The sequence below is a fragment of the Rhinopithecus roxellana genome, chromosome 13 (assembly GCF_007565055.1).
Source record: "Rhinopithecus roxellana isolate Shanxi Qingling chromosome 13, ASM756505v1, whole genome shotgun sequence".
Classification (NCBI taxonomy): domain Eukaryota; kingdom Metazoa; phylum Chordata; class Mammalia; order Primates; family Cercopithecidae; genus Rhinopithecus; species Rhinopithecus roxellana.
In genome coordinates this window covers 57,649,562-57,673,977 of record NC_044561.1, presented here as the reverse complement: position 1 = coordinate 57,673,977, position 24,416 = coordinate 57,649,562, and the positions used below count along the sequence as shown (strand labels likewise).

The 24,416-nt window shown below is 49.3% G+C and overlaps 1 protein-coding gene across 14 annotated transcripts in view; it reads left to right on the top strand.

Annotated features, from left to right (window-relative positions):
• Positions 1 to 24,416, top strand: part of CABIN1 (calcineurin binding protein 1) — a 169,395-nt gene that overhangs the window by 76,927 nt on the left and 68,052 nt on the right. For 11 of the 14 annotated variants that reach the window (XM_030914771.1, XM_030914765.1, XM_030914762.1 and 8 more), the window contains exons 24-26: positions 3,424 to 3,684; positions 7,374 to 7,525; positions 8,688 to 8,866. In XM_030914771.1, the coding sequence (XP_030770631.1) occupies positions 3,424 to 3,684; positions 7,374 to 7,525; positions 8,688 to 8,866 (592 nt within the window). The remainder of the gene's footprint in view (positions 1 to 3,423; positions 3,685 to 7,373; positions 7,526 to 8,687; positions 8,867 to 24,416) is intronic. The other 3 variants (XM_030914774.1, XM_030914772.1, XM_030914767.1) reach the window with 1 other exon arrangement.

Below are 24,416 nucleotides of genomic sequence, written 5' to 3'. Positions count from 1 at the left end.
TGCTTTAAAGTTCATATGGAACCAAAAAAGAGCCCACATTGCCAAGACAATCCTAAGTCAAAAGGACAAAGCTGGAGGCATCACGCTACCTGACTTCAAACTATACTACAAGGCTACAGTAACCAAAACAGCATGGTACTGGTACCAAAACAGAGATATAGACCAATGGAACAGAACAGAGTCCTCAGAAATAATACCGCACATCTACAGCCATCTGATCTTTGACAAACCTGAGAGAAACAAGAAATGGGGAAAGGATTCCCTATTTAATAAATGGTGCTGGGAAAATTGGCTAGCCATAAGTAGAAAGCTGAAACTGGATCCTTTCCTTACCCCTTATACGAAGATTAATTCAAGATGGATTAGAGACTTAAATGTTAGACCTAATACCATAAAAACCCTAGAAGAAAATCTAGGTAGTACCATTCAGGACATAGGCATGGGCAAGGACTTCATGTCTGAAACACCAAAAGCAACGGCAGCAAAAGCAAAAATTGACAAATGGGATCTAATTAAACTAAAGAGCTTTTGCACAGCAAAAGAAACTACCATCAGAGTGAACAGGCAACCTACAGAGTGGGAGAAAATTTTTGCAACCTACTCATCTGACAAAGGGCTAATATCCAGAATCTACAAAGAACTCAAACAAATATACAAGAAAAAAACAAACAACCCCATCAAAAAGTGGGGAAAGGATATGAACAGACATTTCTCAAAAGAAGATATTCATACAGCCAACAGACACATGAAAAAATGCTCATCATCACTCGCCATCAGAGAAATGCAAATCAAAACCACAATGAGATACCATCTCACACCAGTTAGAATGGCAATCATTAAGAAGTCAGGAAACAACAGTTGTTGGAGAGGATGTGGAGAAATAGGAACACTTTTACACTGTTGGTGGGATTGTAAACTAGTTCAACCATTATGGAAAACAGTATGGCAATTCCTCAAGGATCTAGAACTAGATGTACCATATGACCCAGCCATCCCACTACTGGGTATATACCCAAAGGATTATAAATTATTCTACTACAAAGACACATGTACACGTATGTTTATTGCGGCACTATTCACAATAGCAAAGACTTGGAATTAATCCAAATGTCCATCTGTGACAGACTGGATTAAGAAAATGTGGCACATATACACCATGGAATACTATGCAGCCATAAAAAAGGATGAGTTTGCGTCCTTTGTAGGGACATGGATGCAGCTGGAAACCATCATTCTTAGCAAACTATCACAAGAACAGAAAACCAAACACTGCATGTTCTCACTCATAGGTGGGAACTGAACAATGAGATCACTTGGACTCGGGAAGGGGAACATCACGCACTGGGGCCTATCATGGGGAGGGGGGAGGGGGGAGGAGGGAGGGATTGCATTGGGGAGTTATACATGATATAAATGATGAATTGATGGGTGCTGACGAGTTGATGGGTGCAGCACACCAACATGGCATAAGTATACATATGTAACAAACCTGCAGGTTATGCACATGTACCCTAGAACTTAAAAAAAAAAAAGAAAGGAAAGCTTAGATTCACACACACACACACACACACACACACACACACACAAAATAAATAAATAAAGAAACTCCTTAGAGGTGGTGGTGTAGGAGAACAAATACTTTCCCCATGATGTCAGTTCTCAGGCAAGGGGAAAGACTTTGGAGCCAGAGCTTTCTAGCTGTGTGACCTAGAAGCAGTAACCTGACATTCCTGTTGTGGTTCCTTCTCCAAGGCAGTATTGTGAGAGTTCATTGGGAATACCTGCCATCAGCCATTTCCTGAGCACCCCATATGCAAGGTGAATGAGGTACCTATTCTGCTCTGAGGATGGCAAGGTAGTGAGATGGTGTCTAGTAGAGCTTCTGAAACACAGCAGACCCTCAGTGACTATCCCTCCTGTTCCTGTCTGAGGTACTGTGACCTCCACACCACAAGGACAGGGACATTGGCAGTGTGCCCTATATGGGGAAGGGGTGGGGGCTTCGCCTCTTCCCAAGGGTCTGCATGGTACCAGATGCCAGCCCAGATGGGGCTCTTCACAGCTACCCTTTCTTTCTTGGCAGATAGCTGTTACAGGTGCCAGTGGCAGAACAGGGTGGGCAGGGGGGCTAGTGAGTTGGTCCAGGTCACACAGCTACAAAGCAATTCAAGTAGAAGGATATCCTTTTAGCCATTGCCTTTTCCTTCAGCACATTTGCCACAGAAGCCCATCTTGGAGGAACAGAAGCCCATCTTTGAGGGTGTGATGGAGTCACTTGGTTGGTCCCATGTTTGGCCCTGCACTGGGATCCTTTCCACTGTATTTCACCCATTGATGATCTCCCACTTCCTGTGTGGTCATTTTTATTTTTTCCCCTGAGAAGTGTGTAACAGAGCAGTGGGTAGCACATTGCTCCCTTATTTCAGTCCTGGGGCTGTTGCTACAGGTTTTCACATAAACAAGCACCCACTGGACAGACATCCAAGGGCAGGCTCAACCTGGCTAGATAAGAACATGAGGCACCTCCTGCAGGCCGCAGCAGCTGCCCTTGCCAGAGACTAGTGCCTGCAGCCTCTTCCCCTCTCACTGGCCCCTGAGGTCAGGCAAGAAGAGGTTTTGGCTTCCCTGCCATTGATCCAGGACCACAGAGAGGAGGGATCAGAGACCTGGGCTGCTCAGAGCAGCTCGGTGGGCCCGCACAGGCAGGCTTCTCTCTAGCTTCCAGCCCAGAGTTCTGGAATGAGGGGGCATGAGTTTGCCTGGCAGCTGACCAGGACTGGAGAGCAGTGCTCTCCAAGTTGGAACGCCTCTTAAAAGGTGATCCTCTGTGCTAGCTGTTTCCTTCCCTCAGGCTGTGAGAGGGTGGCTGGAGGTGCTTGCTGCAAATGCAGACTCCCAGTCAGTGGGTCTTAAGTAGGACTCAGGAATTTGCCCTTCTACAAGTACTCCACATCTGTCTTAAAAAGCACAGAGAAGATGGTGGGAAGTCCTGTTGTACCCCAAGGGTATATACCCTCTCCTGTGCAGTGGAATGAGGTGCTAAATACATGCCCTCTTCAGTGCTGTAGGGCTGGGTGCTGAGTGTTTTAGTAAATGTCCTCTCCAGTGCTGTGGAGCAGGGTGCTAGGTGAATCTGCTTTAGGTGCTGCAGGGGGAAGCAGAAAAAAGTACCCTGGTTGACATGAGGTGACCTGAGTTTAAGTCCTGCTCTGTGCCTTGCTTGGTGTGTGCTTTTGAGAAACCCTTAGGCCTTTCTACACTTCAGTGCCACTAGCTGTGCAACGGTGAGGGCATTTCTGTGTCTTGGTTTGTTGAGAGGAGTATAAACTTGCAAATAGGTCAGCAGAACTTTGTACAGGAAAAAGTCTGATCCATGAGCAGATTCAGGCATAAGGCCAGCCCAGTCTCATGATCTTCTTACAGATGGAGGGCCGACGCGACAGCATGCTGGAGACAGCCAAGCACTGTTTCACATCAGCAGCCAGCTGCGAGGGTGATGGTGATGAGGAGGAGTGGCTCATCCACTACATGCTGGGCAAGGTGGCTGAGAAGCAGCAGCAGCCACCCACCGTTTACCTGCTGCACTACAGGCAGGCTGGCCACTACCTGCACGAGGAGGCTGCCCGCTACCCCAAGAAGATCCACTACCACAACCCACCCGAGCTGGCCATGGAGGCCCTGGAGGTGACACCGTGCTGGCCCAGGGTGGGGAAGCAGGGCAGGGACAGGCTGGTTTCTCTATCTCCCTGGGCATGGGGCTCAAGGTTCCAGTGACTGCCCTTCAACCTGCTGCAAAATTATCCGTGTTGAGCAGCTTCATGTGCAATTGAATTAAAACATCATTTCCTCTCTTTTCCCAAGGGGTGTTTATCATCCTTTCTGGGAGAGTGATCATTTTGTTCTTATCTCTCAGAAGAAAATTGTCTTTCCTCCTTAAGAACCTGACCTTGGTGATGACAGTCAGTGCCACATAGCATCTCCCAGGCCCAGGACATTCACACCCTGTAGCCTGACAGGAGGGAGAGCAGGCGCCCTTGCCTCCAGGGTGCAAACGAGACATCCAAGGCCCCAGCCTGTGCCCAGGCTACCCAGTTTGGCAGGGGCTGAGCTAGGGTGAGCAGCGTGCTGTCTTGACCCCCAATTTGGGATCTTCTGATTGTTGTTCAAGAAAAGAGCAGTTCTTTACTGCCTGGATTTTCTCTCATGGTTTCCAGAGTGTTTCTGATGAATGCTGTCACTGTTGCTCGTAGCAGTCTTGTGAGGCAGGCTGGGAAGCCATGATTGTCGATTTTGTAGGCAGGAAAACCAAGGACATGGTAGAGATCTAGATGTCCACCATCTGGTTCAGCCCAGGACTTGAAACTTCTGAAGGCCCTGTGCACCTTGGCTTTGCCTTTTCTGAGACTATGTGCCCAGTCTCTACCAGTCCCACGTGTCCAGCAAGCCTCTTGGAGTGTGGACAGAATCTGTTACTTGCTTTTTTCTGTCTTTGTGATTTTTTTCCTGATTATAAAATTAACATGTTTTTGTGTGTGTGTGTGTGTTTGTGTGTATGTGTGTGTGTTTTAAAGAGATTTAAACAACTCAAAAGTGTACAGTGTGAATGTGAAGGCCCCTAATGATTCCAGTATGCCCCTCCATAATCCCTAATAGTTTACTATGTCCCCATATGTCCAAATTTTTTCCTATTAACATATAAATATGTAGTAACATTTTCTTATGATTTTGCAGCTTGCCTTTTCGCTGGACAAAATGTAATTGAAGGTGTGGTGAGCTTCCCTGCCTGCCCTAGTGCCCTGTAGTTTAGCAGGGCATTTGTTTATCCGCACAGCCCCTTGATAGGTTTAGTTTCCTCTCCACTTCTTGCTATGACAAGGCACAGGTAGTGCATGTCCTTGTCCTTGTAGCAGGGAGCACATCATGATTATTTCCAAGGACTAAAGTCCAAAGGTAGAATTGCCAGGTTGTTTAACATTCTGATCATCAATGGCTACTTGCCCCAAGGTTGTACTGACCGATGAGACTGTTTGCTTTCCCTCAGCCATATTGATGAGGTTCTCTTTTTAATATTTGCTAATTTTATGAGCAAACAAAAATGTCTCATTTTGGCCAGGTGTGGTGACTCACGCCTGTAATCCCAGCACTTTGGGAGGCTGAGGTGGGTGGATCATCTGAGGTCAAGAGTTCGAGATCAGCCTGACCAATATGGTGAAACCTGTCTCTTCTAAAAATTAGCCGCGTGTGGTGGTGGAGGCCTGTAGTCTCAACTACTCAGGAGGCTGAGATGGGAGGATCACTTGAGCCTGGGAGGTGGAGGGTGCAGTGAACCGAGATTGTGCCACTGTACTCCAACCTAGGTGACAGAGTGATACCCTGTCTCAAAAAAAAAAAAAAGGTATGATTTAAAAAAAAATTTTTGGGGGCCTGGCATGGTGGCTCACGCCTATAATCCCAGCACTTTGGGAGGAGTTTGAGATACAGAGCTGGGAATCTCAGAGATTAGTGGGCAACATGACGAGACCCCCATCTCTACAAAAAATAAAAGATTAACCAGGTCTGGTGGCATGCGCCTGTAGTCCCAGGAACGTGGGAGGCCAAGGTGGGAGGATTGCTTGAGCCCAGGAGGTTGAGGCTGTAGTGATCCGTGATTGTACCACTGCACTCATGGTCTGGGTGATGGGCCCATATTCACTGGGCTCATGGAGAAGTGTGGAAACACAGCTTCTTGTCGAACGCTATCTCAGCAGCAGCAGCCCGGCTGCTTCCATTCGCAGCCCTGGGTCACCTGTCCTTCCCTGTCATAGTGCTCATGCTGTCTACCTGGGGGCATATGCCTTGGAAGAACTCCACTTTAGGGGTGAGAAGGCTAAGGCCCAGAGGAGTGGTGTGACTTGCCTTAAGTCACCTGCAGGAACAGAGAGGCGCTGGGCCAGATGCCCACTGAGCCCAGCATTCTCACATGGCACCTCTGGGAAGCCACTGAACCTGTGTGTGGCCCTCAGGAAGATGATGTCAACTCTGTTTTTCCTCCATGTTTTTTTCTTCAGGGTTTGGCCTCTGCTCCTGCCTGGTAGAGCAGATGAGCAGGCAGGATGGTAGCCCCGGGGGTCCCAGCAGCTTCCAGATGAGGAACCAAGGCCTTAGATGTGTGGCCCACCCTCCCCCAGCATATGGTGCTGACTCCAAGGAGAGCAAGCACACATAGTTAATTTGGGGGGCATCCCATTCCATGCAACAACTGTAGCTATGTAACTTTGAGTCAGCTGGTATATGTGTATATCTTGCGTTAAAAATGACATTTCTCTGAAGATTTTAACGCTCTCCTGACAAAAATTCTTTTCTGCTATTGTGCCTTCATTCAAGATACTTTACCCACCACTTGGATGAACTTTACCAGTTGAATGCTTTGCCCTCCCCCAAGTTTGGCCACCTGATTGTGCATGGGTGCCTCGAGTGGTTTCCTACATCTAAAAATGGAGTTGCTGGGCCAATTTCTCTGGGCTCCATAGGTGGGCTAGAGGTGGAGGGGCTCTGGATGTGAGCCCCCTCTGTCTGGGATGCCCCCTCAAGAGTGCTGCCAGCAGGTGTCTCACCTGGGAGAGGGGGGCCGCTTAGCCAGGGCCTGCAGTGAGCAGTTCTCAGCCCTCATACCACCCACTGTGCCCTCCAAGTGGGAGTCTGCTTCACACCCACTCCTGTGTGAGAAGGTCAGGGCAGACCTGGGTTTAACCTGGCCCTGGGCATTCCTGGCTATGGGGCCTTGGGCAGCTCTTTGCCCATTGTAACTTGAGGAATGTGGTAAGAACTTGAGGAAATGGAGGAAAGCACAGGGCCCAGTGGATGCAATGAGCTGCCTGCCCACCCATCCCCCCGCCACACCCACGGGGAAGACGTTTTTGAGGCCTGTAGGTGCCTGGCTCTGCCCAGAGCCTGGGCTATAAACAGAAATCCAACCTAGTCCTTGTTTCAAGGAGTCCAGAGTTCAGTGGGGAGACAGATGTAGAGACTCACTTTCTATGGGTACCCACTGAAGGGCACAAAGAGAACAGCAGCACGGTGGCAGGAGGCAGTGCCCCAGTGAACGGAGCTGAAGGGTTATCATAATGAGTGGTTATTACTCTCATCTCACTACCATGTGCCTGAGTTACTGGGTAAACACTGAAGCTGGAATGCTGACAGTATACATTTTAATTTTCACAGCTTGTTTTAAATTAGTTGTAGGATGGCTGGTTTAAAAGCTATCAAAAACAGGCAGTGTGTGGCAGCCTGTTGTTGCCCTGGTCATGGGCCCATTTCCAGTGTGGCTGACTGGCCTGTGGAACAAATCTTAGCAACTGGGAAGGCTGCTCACACCAGAGGTGTCACTCTCCTAGGTGTACTTTCGGCTCCATGCTTCCATCCTGAAGCTCCTGGGGAAGCCTGATTCTGGGGTTGGTGCAGAGGTCCTGGTCAACTTTATGAAGGAGGCTGCAGAAGGACCCTTTGCCAGGGGCGAGGAGAAGAACACACCCAAAGCTTCAGAAAAGTGAGTAGCACCCTTTAGGCGACCTCTAGCAGCTTACCTCATCTGCATCCCAGATGGCTCATTTACTGCAATGTGTTGTTCAGAGGGTTGCTACACGGTAAACAGTAAACTAGAACTCATGGAGTCCCTAGGACCCATCTGGAAACTCCCATTTGCTGGGCCAAGGTATTTCTGTTGAATCTGAGAAGGAGAGGGTGAGTGAGTCCCCTTACCCTGTGGTCACATGTGGTGCTACCCCACCCTCAGGGGAAGTCCTAGGGAGAAGCTGATGCCCTCCTGCCCTCTGAACTGGGGCACAATGATACTTTTCTTTCATTGATTATAATTCTGTTAAAATTTTTTAAATTATACAAATAATACATGAATACATTCTAGTTATAGAACATTCAGGTAGTATATAAACATGTAGACTAAAATGTGACAGATCTCATTCCAAGAGTTAGCCACTATTCACAGTTTAATTCCTAAATCATTTTCTGTACATTTATAACACTTAAATGTACACATACAATTGTAGGGTTTCTTTTATTTTATAAAATGAACTACAGATGGTATTGTTTTAGAGTTTACTTTTTCCCCTGACAGTGGGTCTGGGCACAGTCCATGGAGATAGTACCCCATTCACCTCATTCTTTCTAGTGGCTACTTACTATACCATAGTATGGATGTACTATGTTTTATGTAACCACTCCAGTGGACATTTAGAGTGTTTCTGATGTTTCTGCTCAACTTTGTTGCAGCACATATCCTTGTACATGTGTGAGCATACAGTAAATACAGATGTGTTTCTGTCTTCCCATTTGTCAGGGCTTAAGTTTGTCAGGCTGTCACACAGAAGGCGTAGACTTGGCATGGAGAGATGCAAGGGTGCTTCTGAGGAAAGACTCATTGGCTCCCCTGTAGAGCCTCCTAGGGCCTGAGATTCAGAGATGCAGGTCACGCCCTGCCAGAAATATTAGGCAGTGTCCAGTTAGGAGCCAGAGCCTGTGTGGGTGCTGTGGGGGCAACTGTGGACTCTGTGACACCAGGCAGATGGGGTGGGGGCCACCAGAGGTGCATGGGAGCAGCGGGCCCTGGGAAGGACACTCACCCTTACCAGCACACATCTGTTTCAATGTGAGGTGGAGACTCTGACCTGTGTCCCAAACCTCCATTCCCACAGGGAGAAGGCCTGCCTGGTGGACGAGGACTCCCACTCTTCAGCTGGGACACTGCCGGGCCCCGGAGCCTCCCTCCCCTCCTCCTCTGGCCCAGGTCTGACATCCCCACCTTACACAGCCACTCCGATTGACCACGATTACGTCAAATGTAAAAAACCCCACCAGCAGGCAACGCCGGACGGTACAGTCCCTGTTCTCCCTACTGCCAGCCCAGGGCGGCACATCAATCACGGGGAGGGTGCTCGGGCGACTCATTTTGTCGCTTTGTTTTGGTGAGGGGGGGTGCTGGGTCTGGGGTGACACGGGCAATGTTGCGGCTGCTCATTAACCTCATGGATTCACGGTGATTCTTGTGCTTCCGAGACATGCTCAGGGTCGCCACCTGCCAGCTTGCCCACCTGGGACCCAGGGGAGGGGCAGGCCAGGCTATGGCATCCCACCTCTTTGAGCCTTCTTTTTCCCATCTGCAAAATGGGGACATGATATCTACTTTGAAAGGAAGTTAGAAGGCTGTGGCCTCCTGGAGTGGCTCCTGGTGCAGTCAGCTCAGTGACACCTGCATTATTCAGCAGTGCATTGTTACTGCTCTTTCTGACGGTTGAGGGAAGGCTGTGACTAATTCTAAGTCTGTCACCCCTGAGAATCCAAATAAGTTGTTAATGGGGTCACCTGGGACCATATGTGTGGCCATCCCATGTGGGATGGGGCAGGTGGCGACTGTTCAACCACATTCCTTACTAACATTAGGAGGCTTGCATGCTGGCCTGTAGCTCGATTGCTTCATGTTCTCTCATTTTTATAGTGATAAGCTAGTGACAGGTACTTGCTGGGATAAGCCAAATTGGTGACTTAAGAGGACCACTGAAGTGGAGTCCTGGGAGGTAGTGACAATGCTGAAAGACACCTGGGCCCTCACTCCTATGTCACTCATCTCATTTGGGCTTGGGAAAACAGGCCTTGCTCTGTGTTCCCAAAGGCATGGGGACACTAGTAGGTGGGTAGAGTTGGTGCCAGTGCTCTGCCTCCTGCCAGGTGGTCTTTATAGAGTGGCTCCTTGGAGTAAGAATGGACACTCTAGGGCACCATGGTAGGCTTGAAGTTCAGTCCCAGTACAGGTCTGGCGGGGGCCACCACCTTTGCTCTAGCGCCCTGCTGAGGCCCCTGCCCAGTGCTCGGGTTCCTGGATATAGCATGGGCATCTACCTCCAACTTTCTGAACTGAGTGGGTGGGGCTTGAGAGCAGGTTTAAAGAAGTGCTGAAGAAGGATGACAAGGGGGCCAGTGCTCCCATTTCTCTGGGGGCAGGATTTGCTATTCTCAAGAAGGAAAGGAGACCTGCAGTGTCCCCTCCTGGGTTTGGTTTGGATTTGCAGCATGCGTGTTGAGAGAGAGGCTGAGGATCTGAGTGTGTGCTGTGTCTCTTACCTCCCAGAAGGTTTCATGTCATTACTCCCAGTCTCAGCATTGGCACTTCCCTGCCCACCCCAGAGTGTTAAGCAGAGGTGGGAGGAGCTGACCAACCTGCTCCTCCAGTCTTCAGTTCTGCAGACTTTCACTGTTAAGATCCTCTCTCCCCTTCTTAGTTAAGTTAATCAGCATGTTCCCAACCATTTACTCTTGAGAATATTGAGAAAACATACTATCTGCAAACCCCTGCTCAGGGAATTAGTTTTTGCCAGCTGCTTCCTGGGAGGAAGCACTATGCCAAAGTTTTCAGGAGAGGAATGCCTTTCCTGGCTGTCCACATGCCATGTGGCCCTGCTCACATGCACCTGGGCTGGGGAACCCAAGCACTGTCCTCTGCAGCTCTGCATGCTGCCACTGAGTTCACACCACATGCACCACTGTGCTTGGATGTCAGCTCATTAGAGTTGAGTATGCCTCTAGAATCAGGAAAGGAGGGAGACAGGAGTGCCTCAGAAAGGGGCCATGATGCCAGCTGTCCCATGTTGGCAAATGTGTGTGCATAAAGCTGTTGGTGAGCCGTTGCAGATCACTCAGGCATGACAACTGGGCATGACAGGTCCTGGGTGCCAACATGCTAGTTATTTGTTCTGGAAGTTTGCAGAGGGAGCCATACAAATAAGTTCAAATATGGTTTCAGTGGCTGCACAATTTTGAACAGTTGTTTAAAAAAATGTTTTCAAAGTGATTCCTGTCAATGACACAAAGCCATCAGGATCCCATGGCCCACCTTTGCCCAGTCCCAGCCCCGCACTGGCCACCTGTGTGCTCTGCCCAGGCCTGGCTGCATAGTGCTTTCAGAACTCAGTTGCCTCACCTCTGAGAGAAAGCAGTGTCTGCAACATGAAAATGTTTGGGGTCCTAAAATAGCTGTGATCTTAGAATGTTAAAGTGGCCATTTCAGCAGCTATGCTAGTTCTAGGGGAAGGCTCAGGCTCCAGGGAGAAGCAGCAGATTGCTGGTGTCAGGGGATGTGCTGGTGGCCTCAAGGGGCCACACTGCCCACCTCTGTTCCTGCTTCTCCTTCCTGGGAGGAGAACATGTAGCTCCTACTTTCCACTCAGCTTCTTGGCCTGAAACCAGCCTTGGGTCTACTGTGGGAGGAGAGGGGCCACCGCTGAGCCCTCATACTACCAGGAAGGTGATGTGCTTCTAGCCCTGGTACAGCTGAGGAGAAGCAGTCATGGGGAGGTCTGATGGGGAGGTCAGACAGGGAGGCAAGTGCACAGCAGGCCCTGGTCAAAGGATCTGATTTCCAGTCCCAGCTCCATTGCATATGTGCTCTGCAACCTTGGACAAAGGACTTCACTTCTTAATTTCCTCACCTGTTGAATGGAGGTAATGTCTTCCTCATAAGTATTAAACAAAAGTGCTAGCACATTGCAGCCACCTCCTAGATGGAGTTCTCCAAGTCATTGGTGGAGCTAGGGCAAGACCTAGGTAGCACTGCATAGAGGGAAAAGCCTGAGCTCTGGGTCCAGTCCCCCTCAGTTTGCACCCCAGCTCTCTCCAGCTAGTGGCATGGCCTCACAAGAGGTGGAAGTAGTGTCCTCTGAAGCAGCAGCTCCAGAGTGGGCTTGGGCATGGGGCTTTTTGGATCCCAGTTTCCCACCCCCACAGAACAATTAACTTGCCAGCAGTGGGAGAGGGAGCCAGGCATCAGGACTTTCCTTGGGTGTGGTTAGGAGACCTTGTATTGGAGCTGCCTTCCCACATTAGTATGCCTTTGCTTCAGAACCAGAAATCAGCTAGGATCAATTCTGATTTGGTTTAAGATTTAGAAAAGATTTAGAAAAATAGCTCCAGGTATATGTGGGTTGTCTGACATTTGATAATAGCTGCTTCATAGGACCCAAATTTGTTCTCTGAACCACCCTCACCTGCAACCTTGTGTCACCTGCACTAGGGTGGGGAGCATCCTGCAGCCTGTGCATAACTCTGGTGAAAAGCCTTGGGAATCAGCCACTCAAGTCACTCTGACTCTACTGCAGCGTGGTGTCAAAGCTAGCCCTTCACGGAACAGCCAGGAGGGCACTCACAGCTGACCTCTGGCCGAGCTGAGAAAGAGAGCAAGAGAGAGAACAACAGAGAGAGAAGCTTTGTCCCGGGCTATGCTGCTGGCAGCTCTGGCTGGTTGTGCTCCCCACCTGCCTAACTTCTCCCTTCCATCCATCTCTTGGAATTTGCCCACAGGGCTGAAATCCTTAGTGTTGAAGCTTCCTGACCAGGAAAACAAGGTGATCCAAGGAGCACATTGTGACCTTCAGGGGGCTCCCAGTGATTGCCCTTTACATATGTTCAAACAACATAAGGAGATCTTTGAACAAGACCTACCCCTACCCTGTGTACAGTATGCATGTGTGTGTGTATGTATGTGTGTGTGTGCCTGTGTGTAATTATGCCCTACCACTCAATGCTATGTGCTTGCTCTGTGCTGGGCTCTGGGCAGGTGCCTGCAGGGTAGTAGCATATCTCCATCTTCATAACTGCCCTGCAGGTGTGGTCATGCCCTTGTTTCCCCAAGAGGAACCTGAGCTGAGGGCAGGTAGGCACTCATCCAAAAGTGCCTGTTATAGTCAGGGTATAGCCAAGAGGGAGTGGGTCTGAATCTCCCTCCACCCTTAACCAAAGGTGAGACTGACACTAGGAAGGTCCTGTGCTTGGCCAGCCTGGGAGAGACTGAATCTGTGTGTGTTTCCCTTGTCCTTCAGCAGAGGGCCCAGGGAGCTTGGCCATTACGGAATGGCTTGGTTCGTCACTTGGCCTGGCTCAGCCCCGCTTTGGGATATGTCAGTAGTGGCTCTCTTAGACTAAAATCCTTGCTCTCTGCCTGTCGTGCTCCATGTCACCTCAGAACACCAGAGTCAGAAAAGGCCCCAGAGGCCGTTGGCCTTGTGCTGTGGTAAGTCTGGGGCTGAGCCTCCTCTACGGTCTTTGGCCAACCTGTGGCCATGCCCATCCAAGTGGTTCCATTGGTACTGTGCCAGATGCATAGAACAGCACTGGTCCCTGCTGTAGAGGAGGTTGGTGCAAATCAGTCAGTTACATAGCTGAGGGCTGGGGGTCAACTGATGCCAGCACCAGAGAGGTGGAGTTTGTTCATCCCAGAGAAACCTGGGCCTGGTGGGGTAAGAGGACTTTCCGAGGAGGCAAAGTGTAGCCAAGATCCAAGGGGTGTGTCGGTGTTTCCCTTGAGGGGTTGGGGAGAGGAAACAGCCAGGGTCAGAAGAGTGGGGGCCTTGGAGGCTGGTATCCACCAAGGGTGGTGATGCCTACCTGGTCGCACTGACAGCATGGAAAGAGCCAGTGAGGAGCCTCAGGCTACCCTAAGCCCCAGGTTGTAGGGTATGGGCCTTACTGGAGAGCCCAGGGTGCCCTGTGCCAAGCTCCTGTTGTGGCCATCCATCCTCAACCTCCATGCTGTCACCGTATGTGTTGTGTGCCGTCTGTGCTCATCTTCACCTGTTCACCCCATGCTGCCTCCACCAATATTGCCCGTGCTGCCCCTAACCCTGACCACACTCTGTTCTCCAGGCTTTGTCTTTCTGCTTGCACCTGTCACGGCTCGCTTCAGGGAACAGCGCAGACCCGCATGCTCAGCTCTCAGTCCGGCTCCCTGCTACCCCTGTGACCAGGAGCACCTTCATGTCTGCTGGCCCTGTGATTTGGAGAGTGTGTTTGATGCGCTTGGCTTCTGCTGGTGGCCTATCTTCCCAGTTGTGGCCAGAGGCAGATGCAGTGGTGGCCTCTCCTCCACTGCCCGCCTGCCTACACCTCCAGCAGGTGGCCTAGTCCTATATTTCCATTGCTTTGCTCTTTCTTGCTTTTTAAAAAAAACAACAAAGGCAACAGACTCTAACATACCAAATTATCTTTACAAGGACAAATGTGTAAAAATGCAAATTGTGCACAGTAGCCTTGATGCTCTGAGGGAGGTGGGTCCTGTGTCTTCAGCCCACCAGGGCCAGGCTATGTAGGGTGGGGAGCTGTGAATGGCAGTCAGTCCTAAAAGGCAGGCCCAGCCTGGCCTCTCCTCAGTGACCTCCCCTCCTAGGGCTAAGTGGAGGTCAGTTTCTGGTTGGAATGCTACTCCTAAACAGACCTTATCAAAGTGGGAGAGACTCTAAGTGGAGCTCAGTTTGTCTTGCTTGTTCCTGACAGGGGCAGGGGACAGGGGAGACCATCAGGGAAGAGCCAGTCACCTCCTTTGTTCTCTTCTTTCATTCTTAGCTTTTTGAAAACTTCTTTAGGAGATAGCTGGTCATGGCATTTATTAAGCATCTATTGTGTGCCAGGCATGGAAAAGGGTGCCATGGGGAAAGTCAAGATGATAGTGTCTTGATTCCTCCTCCCAGGTTGGATCTGATGTCCCATGGTATTATGGGGCAGTAGTTGGTGCCAAGGAGGAGTGCCGTGAGCTGGCACACGGGAGCAAGTTATGGGGTTTGGTGGGTTGGGAGAAATTCCTGGAGAAGGTGAGTTTCTAGAGAGGCCTGCGGGCCCATTTTGGGTGAAGGGCAGTGGGGAAAAAGACATGGAGGTTGGAGAGTCCTACAGCTTTTGGATACTGAGGTGACAGGGGTGGATGAAAAAGAGAGTTTGAGGGGAGAGAGCTTGGGAAAGCAGCTGGGCTCAGAGGGTTGGGCTCTTTCCTGTGGGCAGTAGGGAGAGTGATGTGGTCACAGGATCTCTCTCTCTGGGCCCTAAGGCAGGCACATTTTCCCTCCCATCATCCTTTGAAGAGCTTTCCTGGGAGGCTCACTAGATGGCTGGGGGATGCCAGCCTCACACCTTACAGAACTGCTCCGCTGCTTCTGGCATTTGTATCAAGGCTGCTCACCTGCCTTTGGTCAGGAAAATGTTTAAAGCCTCCCAAGGCCTCCCTGGTTAGTGCCTTTCCTGGCTCAGAGGGTGGGATGAGAGATGCATGATGAGGCCTCTGAGCATCAGGCCCCCTCAGGGCAGCACCACAGTGTCTGCACATATCAGGGGTTTGAGGTGCCTGGCAGTGCTCAGTTGGCCCTCACCTGTGAGCACTGGCAAAGAATGGACAAGTGGTACAGTCTGGCCCTCACACAATGCCCTTGTGCCCACCTGCTGCCTGCCGTGTATCTGTCTGTCTCTCAGGGACGCCCAGGTTTCTGATATCACTTTTCTTTGGCATCCATCCAGTCTCCTCAGCCTGACAGTGGGCACCCCGATTTCCCAGGGCCAGGCTTGCTTCTGGTGGACATGTTTTTTCCCTGTGGCTGGCCAGGATTGACTGAGGCAACTTTTGTCTAGTCAGAACATTTCTCAAAATATTAATTCCACCCAAGTTTACAGTTCTTAGAAACCTGTTGTTTCCTGGTCAGCAGGACATTTGTGGTCTTTTCTGGGGCACTAGTCAGAGCTGCTGCAGTAGCACAACCATACATCTTCTTCCTCAGGCTTTTAGTGCCCCAAGCTGATGGAACAAATGGTGGTGAGCTGTTTCTGGTCTTACTGCTGGAGCAAATGGAGGAAGCACACTTAAGGAGACACTGGAAACTTGCATCTTGTCACTAAAGAGCTCTTTTAGGCTGGCCTGGAAATCCTGGGACTGTCCAAGGGATCTGAGCTGAGTCACACCTGAACAAGGAGGACTCAGAACAGAGTCTGTTCTCACACTGAGTGGGGACAGGCAGCCTTTCTGTCACTGAGCCAGGTCTCTTTTCCTCTGCTTTGCCAGCTGTCATTCCTTTACAGTTGATCCTACAAATCCCACCCTGGAAGTAGAAGGTTCTGGAGCTTAGAGGGAGGTGGTTTAATAAGCAGTTGGCTGGCAGATGCACATCCCCCTAAGGATTCAGAGGGAAGGCTGGCGTGGCCCAGATGCATAGACACGAAACATTCCAGTAATTAACAGTAACAATAAAATATTTATGATCTTGCCACAAATATCAATTAGTATGAGCAGGTTTTGTGTGGGCAGATTTTTAAAAGAACATTCTGAAAAAAAAGAGAAAGGCCAGCCTATAGCCTGCTTGCTAGTGCCATTCTTCTTTTCTGTTGGCCTCCAAGCAGCTCCCTAAAGAAATCAGCTCTCAGCTCCTGAGACTCAAGGCTAGATACCTGTACTGTGGACAGTCCCTGGAGGGTCCATCCAGGGTGCCTGTTTCCCTGGAAGGCTGTCTCCACCCAGCCCCATAGGAAGTTTAGGCTAAGTCTGGCTCTCCTACATCAAAGAGGCTTTCCATCTGTCTCTTGCTCTGCCTTAGAACCAGGATGCCCAGAACCCCCTCCTCACCACAAAGCCCCTCCACAGAACAACAGCCTGACTCTGACTTCTCCCATCTGGCCTTGCTCTATTAGGCGAGGCAGGAGAACAGAATGCCTCTGCCACCAGGCTTGGCAGCTTTTTTCTGCAGAGCATAGGCAGACCCAGCTGGTCCTCTGAGGGCTCAGCACAGGCCATTAGCACACAAAGTTGGATGTCAGCCCATTTGAACCTAGGGCCACAGGATCCCAAAGACAACTTCATGGAGGAGTTGGGACTGGAGCCAGGCCTGTAGGCTGTTTCTGAGGCCAGAATCCCCTCTCCACACGTACTCAAAGCCTTCCCAGTTTTCTTGGGCAGCATGAGAGCGGTGCATGATGGTGCTAGGCTGCATTCAGCTGTCCGGGAAGTAGGTGGAGTATGGTGGCTCAGGGAGGGTTGGTCCTTGCCCAAAGGTACATTGCTGATGGATAGGGGTCCCACCCCAGAGAAGCCCTTGACCCTCTTCTCCCAGAAGCCTTCCCTGGGTGCACTGGCCCTTCCTTGGCTGTGGGTCTGGTAACCTGAGAGATGACCTTGCAGAGGGGCCTGCTGGGAGTGGGGAGACAACAGCACTCAGCAGCATCCTTCCTTTTCCTCCTGCCCCTCTTCAGGGGCCTTCCAGAGCAGAGGCTTCCTGCTTCAGGAATTGGGGTGGCTCTGGGCTACACACTGCAGTCCAAACAACCCTCCCTGCTGCCTATCCTGCCAGCTTATCCAACTGCAGGGGTCCTGTTCTCCAAGAGCTTCTTCCCAGCACTGTGACACATTGTCTTCCCTACCTTGACTCATCCAGCCCCTGGGCTGTCCCATCCACAGCAGCCCAGCTGGTGGCAGGGTGAGGGCCCTTTTCACATGCTCTGTGATGCTCCTGGCAAACTTATGCCACTGTTCATGTCTGTCTGTCTGTCTTTCTGTCTGTCTGTGGCCTCTCTGAGGTCTTCAGTCAGCTGTACCAGAGAAGGTTTGCTTCCCCAGAAGAGTAGGAATAGGGGCTGGGGCACCGTCTGCCCTGGTAGATAGAGCCATTCTTTAAGAGCTTTTTCATTTATCCCTTTTGCCCTATTGATGTGAAAGAATTGAAACTTGGTGTTCTTTCAGTCTGACTGGCTTGAAACTTGGTATGAAACCTTGGGTTAACTTTTAGTATTTGAAATCAGGGTCATTTAAAATAGGCTGTGCCAACCCTTTCAGACACACAAGATCTGAAAGGAGCAGAAAGCGGGCGTTGGGCCTTGAGTCCCTTTTGGTGGCTCTCATTTGAAGAGATAACACATCCCTGGACTCCTTCCTGTGGTGCTGCCCCCTTGGGAGTGGGCAGGAACCTTGGCAAGCACCTCCCTCACCTGCTTGCTTCACAGGCCAGCTGGGCATCTCATCTCTGTGTACATAGTCCCTGGCTCTCCAGCTCTGCCCCAACAGCCCACCCCAGCATCATGACCTGCAGGTGGCACCCAAGACTGTGGTGAGCCCCATTAGCAGAGCCTTCCTCGGAGCCACTTGGGTACCTTGATTACCCCTTAGACAAGGGTTTGTCTAGAATCACCACAATGCCCCCCAAGGCCAGTACCAGTCTCTGCTCTCTGTTTTGTCAGATGGTTGGCAGTTCCAGATTCTCCCATCTGTGTCTGAGAGGCTCAGGGCGGGCCTGGCAAAGTACAGTCAGCAGTCCTCTGTCCCTGCCAGGTCCCTTGGCTTGTGCTTGTCCTACTCCACCGCTGTGGGTGTTATTTTAAGAGGCTCAGCAGAGTCCCCACTCAATTGGTGGTTGGTTGTTCCTCAGGGGAGCAGGAGTTCTGGCCACCTTCACTGCCTGCTGGCTGGATCCGTGGTTCCTTCACATTGCAGCAAGAGGGCGTTTGCACTTTGAGAGTAAATATCTACTTGCCTAAACCAGTCCTTAGTTTTCATAATGATCACAGCTGGGATTCCACCAAATTGGCAATTCCTTTAGGCCCAGAGCCCAAGAGCCTGTGAGCCGGTGAGCTCGTGGGGCAGCCTGCCAGTCAGTGAAATCATCCCAGCAAGGCTTGCTTCCTGGAGCTTGCCGCAGGATGTGCTGCTGAGCTGTGCAGTGACTTCAGCTAGTCTCAGGCTAGCTGAGGAGAGCCAGCCCTAGCCTGTCTTTCAGGGAGACGTCAACTGCAGGAGCATAGCCTGCTGTCTTTCAGAGACTCTGAGGCCTCACGAGCATTGTCTAAGCCATGGGTGTTCTCACTGTCAGGGCCAGAGTGAATGCTGCAGGGTAGTCACTTGTGTGCTAGGCACTAGGCCACACCTTTGTGGGATCCCATGTATGTCAGGGACAGAGGTAGGAAGACTATGGCAATCATGGTAAAATACATGAAGTGGGGGCCTAGAGCAGCAAAGTCATTTGGCCAAGATCACCCAACCCCTAAGTGGCAGATCTGGGATGGGAATATGGGTCTGGGAGCCCAACTCTTAAGCTCCTACGATGACTCTGCATAGCCTCTAGAGGCTCCCCGTTTCCAATCCTTCCTTTACACACAGACAGCGAATGGCCTGCCCCACCTCTTCTTTGATCCCCTCATGCTGGGGACTCAAGTTTGGGACATTTTGTGAGGGCTGCAGGCCTACTCATAACAGCCATTCAGTGCTCATGGAGCCTTGTATTCTGGCTTTGTAAGTCAGGGAAGAGCCTTTCATAAGCATGAGACAAGAGGTTCCAGTCAGGTCCGTTCTCCTCCACTCAGGGGTCTTATACACCTCCCAAGTCCTCATTTCTCTTTGTTCTGTCAGCCCAGCTGATACTGATGATCCATCAGTTCCTGGGCAGTGGACATGGCAAAGGCAGCTAGGAAGGAAGGGCTATGGCAGGGATGCCTACAAGGTCACTGTCCCCAAATCCTGGTATATGATGAGACATGGGTGAAGAGGCCAGAGCAGTAGGGCACCCTTTGGAGCACGGACCTGATCCTCAGTATCCTTTGTGCAGGCCATCCCACTTTGACAGGCGTGTTGTGTCAATGTTACCCCCCCATCTACATGGTGCTGCTTAGGTATTGGCTCCAATATGGCATCAGCAAAACCCTCTGTTCATTCAGACCTAAAGCTGTAATGGCAAATTTGAGACATAAGAGATAAAACACGCCCAGGTTCTCTGAAATAATAATACTGATAAGCTGACATTTTGTGAACCTTTACTGTTTGTTAGGCACTGATTCAAGCACTTTATGTGTATTAACCTAGTTATTCATAACAGTTCTGTGAAGTGGATGCTTGTGTTATCACAGTTTTACATGCCTGGAAACTGAAGTGTAAATAATTATGGCATTTACAGAGGCTCTCAGAGATAGTAGGTGACAGAGCAGAATTTCAGTTCTATCAGCCTGGACTCTTTCAACTTTTTTGAAACAACTTTATATTTTGGTTTTTTGTTAAGACAGGGTCTCGCTCTATTATCCAGGCTAGAGTGGAGTGCAGTTGATCACTGCTCAGTACAGAGATCACTGCTCAGTGATCTGTGTACTGATCTCAGCCTCAACCTCCTGGGCTCAAGTGAGCCTCCCACCTCAGCCTCCCAAGTAACTGCCACGCCTGCCTTGTTTGTTTTTTTTTTTTTTTTTTTTTTTTTAATTTTTTGTACAGACGGGCATCTCCCTATGTTACCCAGGCTGGTCTTGAACTGCTGGGCTCAAGCAGTCCTCCCTCCTTGGACTCCCAAAGTGCTGGGACTACAGGCCTGAGCCACCCAGCCAAAACAAGTATTTATGTTGTTGCAAGTTTGCTGACCAGGCAGCTCATGCCTGCCCTCCCAGTAGGACCGAGCTGATTGGCACTAAAACATGGACCAATACCAGGCTTTTAAGGTAGCTGAGCAAAGGGTTGGTGGACCCTAGGGGACCGTGTCTGCCTTTCTCCTTGTGTTCCCCAGGAGGCCAGTGTGGCATGGACCTCTGTGAGATGATATGTGGTTGCAGTTTTTAGGTGAGAAAGGGACTTAACTCGCTTATGGTCTCACAGCTAGTAAATGGCACAAGAGGAACTTGAACTTAGCTCTCTTGGTTGCTAGTTTATTGAGCTTCACCTCGAGATATATAAAGTTCAAGACAAAGTTTTATTTATTTTTTTTTTTATTTTTATTTTTTTGAGGCGGAGTCTCGCTCTGTTGCCCGGACTGGAGTGCAGTGGCCAGATCTCAGCTCACTGCAAGCTCCGCCTCCCGAGTTTACGCCATTCTCCTGCCTCAGCCTCCCGAGTAGCTGGGACTACAGGCGCCCGCCACTTCGCCCGGCTAGTTTTTGTATTTTTAGTAGAGACGGGGTTTCACCGTGTTAGCCAGGATGGTCTCGATCTCCTGACCTCGTGATCCGCCCGTCTCGGCCTCCCAAAGTGCTGGGATTACAGGCTTGAGCCACCGCGCCCGGCCAAAGTTTTATTTTTTAATAGTTCTTGGCCGGGTGTGGTGGCTCACGCCTGTAATCCCAGCACTTTGAGAGGCCGAGGTAGGTGGATCACCTGAGGTCAGGAGTTCGAGACCAGCCTGTCCAACATGGTGAAACCCCATCTCTTTTTTTTTTTTTTGAGATGGAGTCTCGTTCTGTCGCCCAGGCTGGAGTGCAGTGACACAATCTCGGCTCACTGCACGCTGCCACCCCCCAGGTTCACACCATTCTCCTGCCTCAGCCTCCTGAGCAGCTGGGACTACAGGCACCCACCACCACGCCCGGCTAATTTTTTGTATTTTTTTAGTAGAGATGGGGTTTCACTGTGTTAGCCAGGATGGTATCGATCTCCTGACCTCATGATCCACCCACCATGGCCTCCCAAAGTGCTGGGATTACAGGCATGAGCCACCACGCCCAGCCTCCCCATCTCTACTAAAAATACAAAAGATTAGCTGGGTGTGGTGGGGCACGCCTGTAGTCCCAGCTACTCAGGAGGCTGAGGCAGGAGGATTGCTTGAACCTGGAAGGTAGAGGTTGCAATGAGCTGAGATTGTGCGATTGCACTCCAGCCTGGGCAACATGAGACACTGTCTCAAAAAAAAAATTTTTTTAAAGTTCTATTTTATCTCTACTCTTGGTTTATTATAGTATCTTTTTTTTTTTTTTTTAATGTAGTTGTTGCCTTAGGGTTAACAAAATACACCTTTAAGTCATCGCAGTCTGCCTTCAGGTGATACTGCACTGCTTCCTAGGCAGTGGAAGAGCTACTCATCTTTTGTGCTCGTTTTCATTCATTTCCCTTTTACATATGCTCTAAGCCTATAATACATTGCTACTATTTTTGCTTTAGAAAGTAAACAATAATGTTTTAGAAAAATTGAACATAAAAAGAATGTCTGTTGTATTTACCATAACTTTAACCATTTCTGGGGAACTCAATTTCTTTATGTAGATCCAAGTTTTATCTGGCCTCATATTCATTCTACCTGAAAAATTACCTTTAACATTTCTTGTAACTCAGATCTGCTGGTAATTAATCCCCTCAGTTTTTGTTTGCCTGGAAAAAACAAACAAACCTTTTTTTTTCCCTGAAATTTTTAGATATATTTTCACTGAGTATAGAATCCTGAGTTGACTATTTTATTCCTTCAGCACTTTAAAGATGTTGTCAGATATGTGTAATTTCTAATGAGAAGTCTGCTGTAATTCTTGACTTTGTCTTTCTGTATCTGATGTATCTTTCTCTGACTGCCTTCAACATTTTGTATCTTTGGGTTTCAGCTGTTTCAAAATGGCCCACCTAGGTGTGATTCTTTTTTTTTTTTTTTTTTTTGTAATGTGTGTGGAGGTGTTTTCCTTGCTTGATGTTTTCTGAGAATCTTGGTGATTTGATGTCTTTTATTATTTTTGGAAAATTCTTAGTTATTATGTCTTTAAATATTTCTACTGTCCTGTTTCTCCCTCATCTCTTTTTGTGACTCCAGTTAGCTTGTTGGATCATTTGGATGCTCTATTCTGATTCCTCCTGCCCACTGTTATTCTCTGGGTTTGGATTACAGATGCTCCTCAACTTACAATGGGGTTATTTCCTGATAAAACGAACATAAATTGAAATTAAGTCAGAAATGCATTTAATATACCTGACCTACCAACATCATAGTTTAGCCCAGCCTCAGCACAACGTACTCAGAACACTTGCGTTAGCCTACGGTTGGGCAAAATTATCTAACACGGAGGTTCCCAACCCCCAGGTCACAGACTGGTACCCGTCCGTGGCCGATTAGGAACTGGGCCGCACAGCAGGAGGTGAGCAGCAGGCAGGCGAGCACTACCACCTGAACCCTGGCTCCTGTCCGATCAGTGGCAGGCGTTCTGTAGATTCTCATAAGAGCATGAACCCTATTGTGAACTGCACATGTGGAGGGATCTAGGTTGTGTGCTCCTCGCAAGAATCTAATGCCAGAGAATAGTTTTATCCTGAAACTATCCCCCAAACCCCATGGTCTGTGGAAAATTGTCTCCCATGAAACTGGCACCTGGTGCCAAAAAGGTTGGGGACTGCTGTTATAGCACAAAGCCTATTTCATGATAAAGTGTTGAATATCTCATGCAATAGTGTTGTACTGCATATCACTAGCTTGGGAAAAGATCAAAATTCAAAATTTGAAGTGTAGTTTCTACTGAATGCATATCACTTTTGCATCATTGTAAAGTCAAAAAAATTTTAAGTTGAACCATTGTAAGTTGGAGATTGTCGGTATTTCTAGTGACCTGTTTTCAAGTTTTGATTTCCTTTTCCTCCTCAGCTGTGTCAGGTTGGCTGCAGTGTCTGGGAAAGGCACTCTTCATCTCTGTTACTGTATTTTTTATTTCTAGCCTTTGCATTTGACTCTTGCTTTTTTTATCTCACTGCTGAAATTTCCTGTCTGTTCATGCATGTTGTTCAGCTTTTCCAGTACAGCCTTTGACATACTAATCATATTTATGAATCATATTAATCTTAGTTATTTTAAATTCCGTGATATGTAGTTCTAATATCTGGGTTATCTGTAAGTCTGGCTCTGCTGATTGATTTGTCTCTTGACGATTTACTTTTTTCTTTCTTTCTGTATGCGTCTTGTAATTTTTACATTGAATACCAGATATCATGTGTAGGACAGAAGAGACTGAAATAAGTAATGTTTATGCCTGGAATAGACTTCCATCTTTTGTTTCTAGGCTTTTAGTAAGGAAAGTTGAGTTAGGCTAGTCAGAAATTGAGCTGGCTTGGGTTTTGTTGTTACTATGGTTCAGTGCCCCAGTGGTGCAATCATAGCTCACTGCAGCCTCGACCTCCCAAGCTCAAATTCCTCTCATGTTACCTTGTGCTTAGTAGGGGAGCTTGTTTGCCACAAGGTTTTTCCCCACATTCCAGTTCCGCCTTCAGCCTTAGGCCTTTGTGTGCACCTCAGGGAGGGTACTCCTCCATGCTCTTGCCTCCTCCCTGGAGTAGACTGCCTTGCTTGTTACTCAGTGTATGCCAGCCTAGGGTTGGGGACATGGGGTAGTTCTCTGTTGTCTTGGTCCCAGCCTCAGACTTAGGTGGACTCTGTGTCCCTGCATCTCAGGGGTGGTGCTTTCTCCGTGATTCTGTCCCTCCTTCAGTGGTGGGAGACCTCTAATGTTTGGACTCTAGATGATTTCCTGCCCCTCCCTTAGAATAGAAGGTTTTCCCTTTTCCCTTCCCCAGCTGCAGTGGGTCTTCACCTGTACCCTGGAGGCAACAAGGTTTCCTCCTCTGCCTCCGTGCCTGAAGGCTTCGGTTCCTCCAGGCAGGCTTTGTACCTTTTCCATAGCAGCAACCACTCACTCCTCCCCTCCAGGTCTGCACTACTCCCAGGAAGGTTTCCTCAACTTCCCTCCTTGCCCCTTCCCCTATTCTTTCTCATGAGCACCTGTGAAGGTCTGAAGACAGCAGCTAGTGAGTACAAACTCCTTTTACATCCGTGGCTCCCAGAGATCTAGAGTTCTTCCAGATCACACCTGGCTTTTACTAACAGGTTAAAAATGTTTCCTGAATTCTTTCCCACTTCATTTATTTC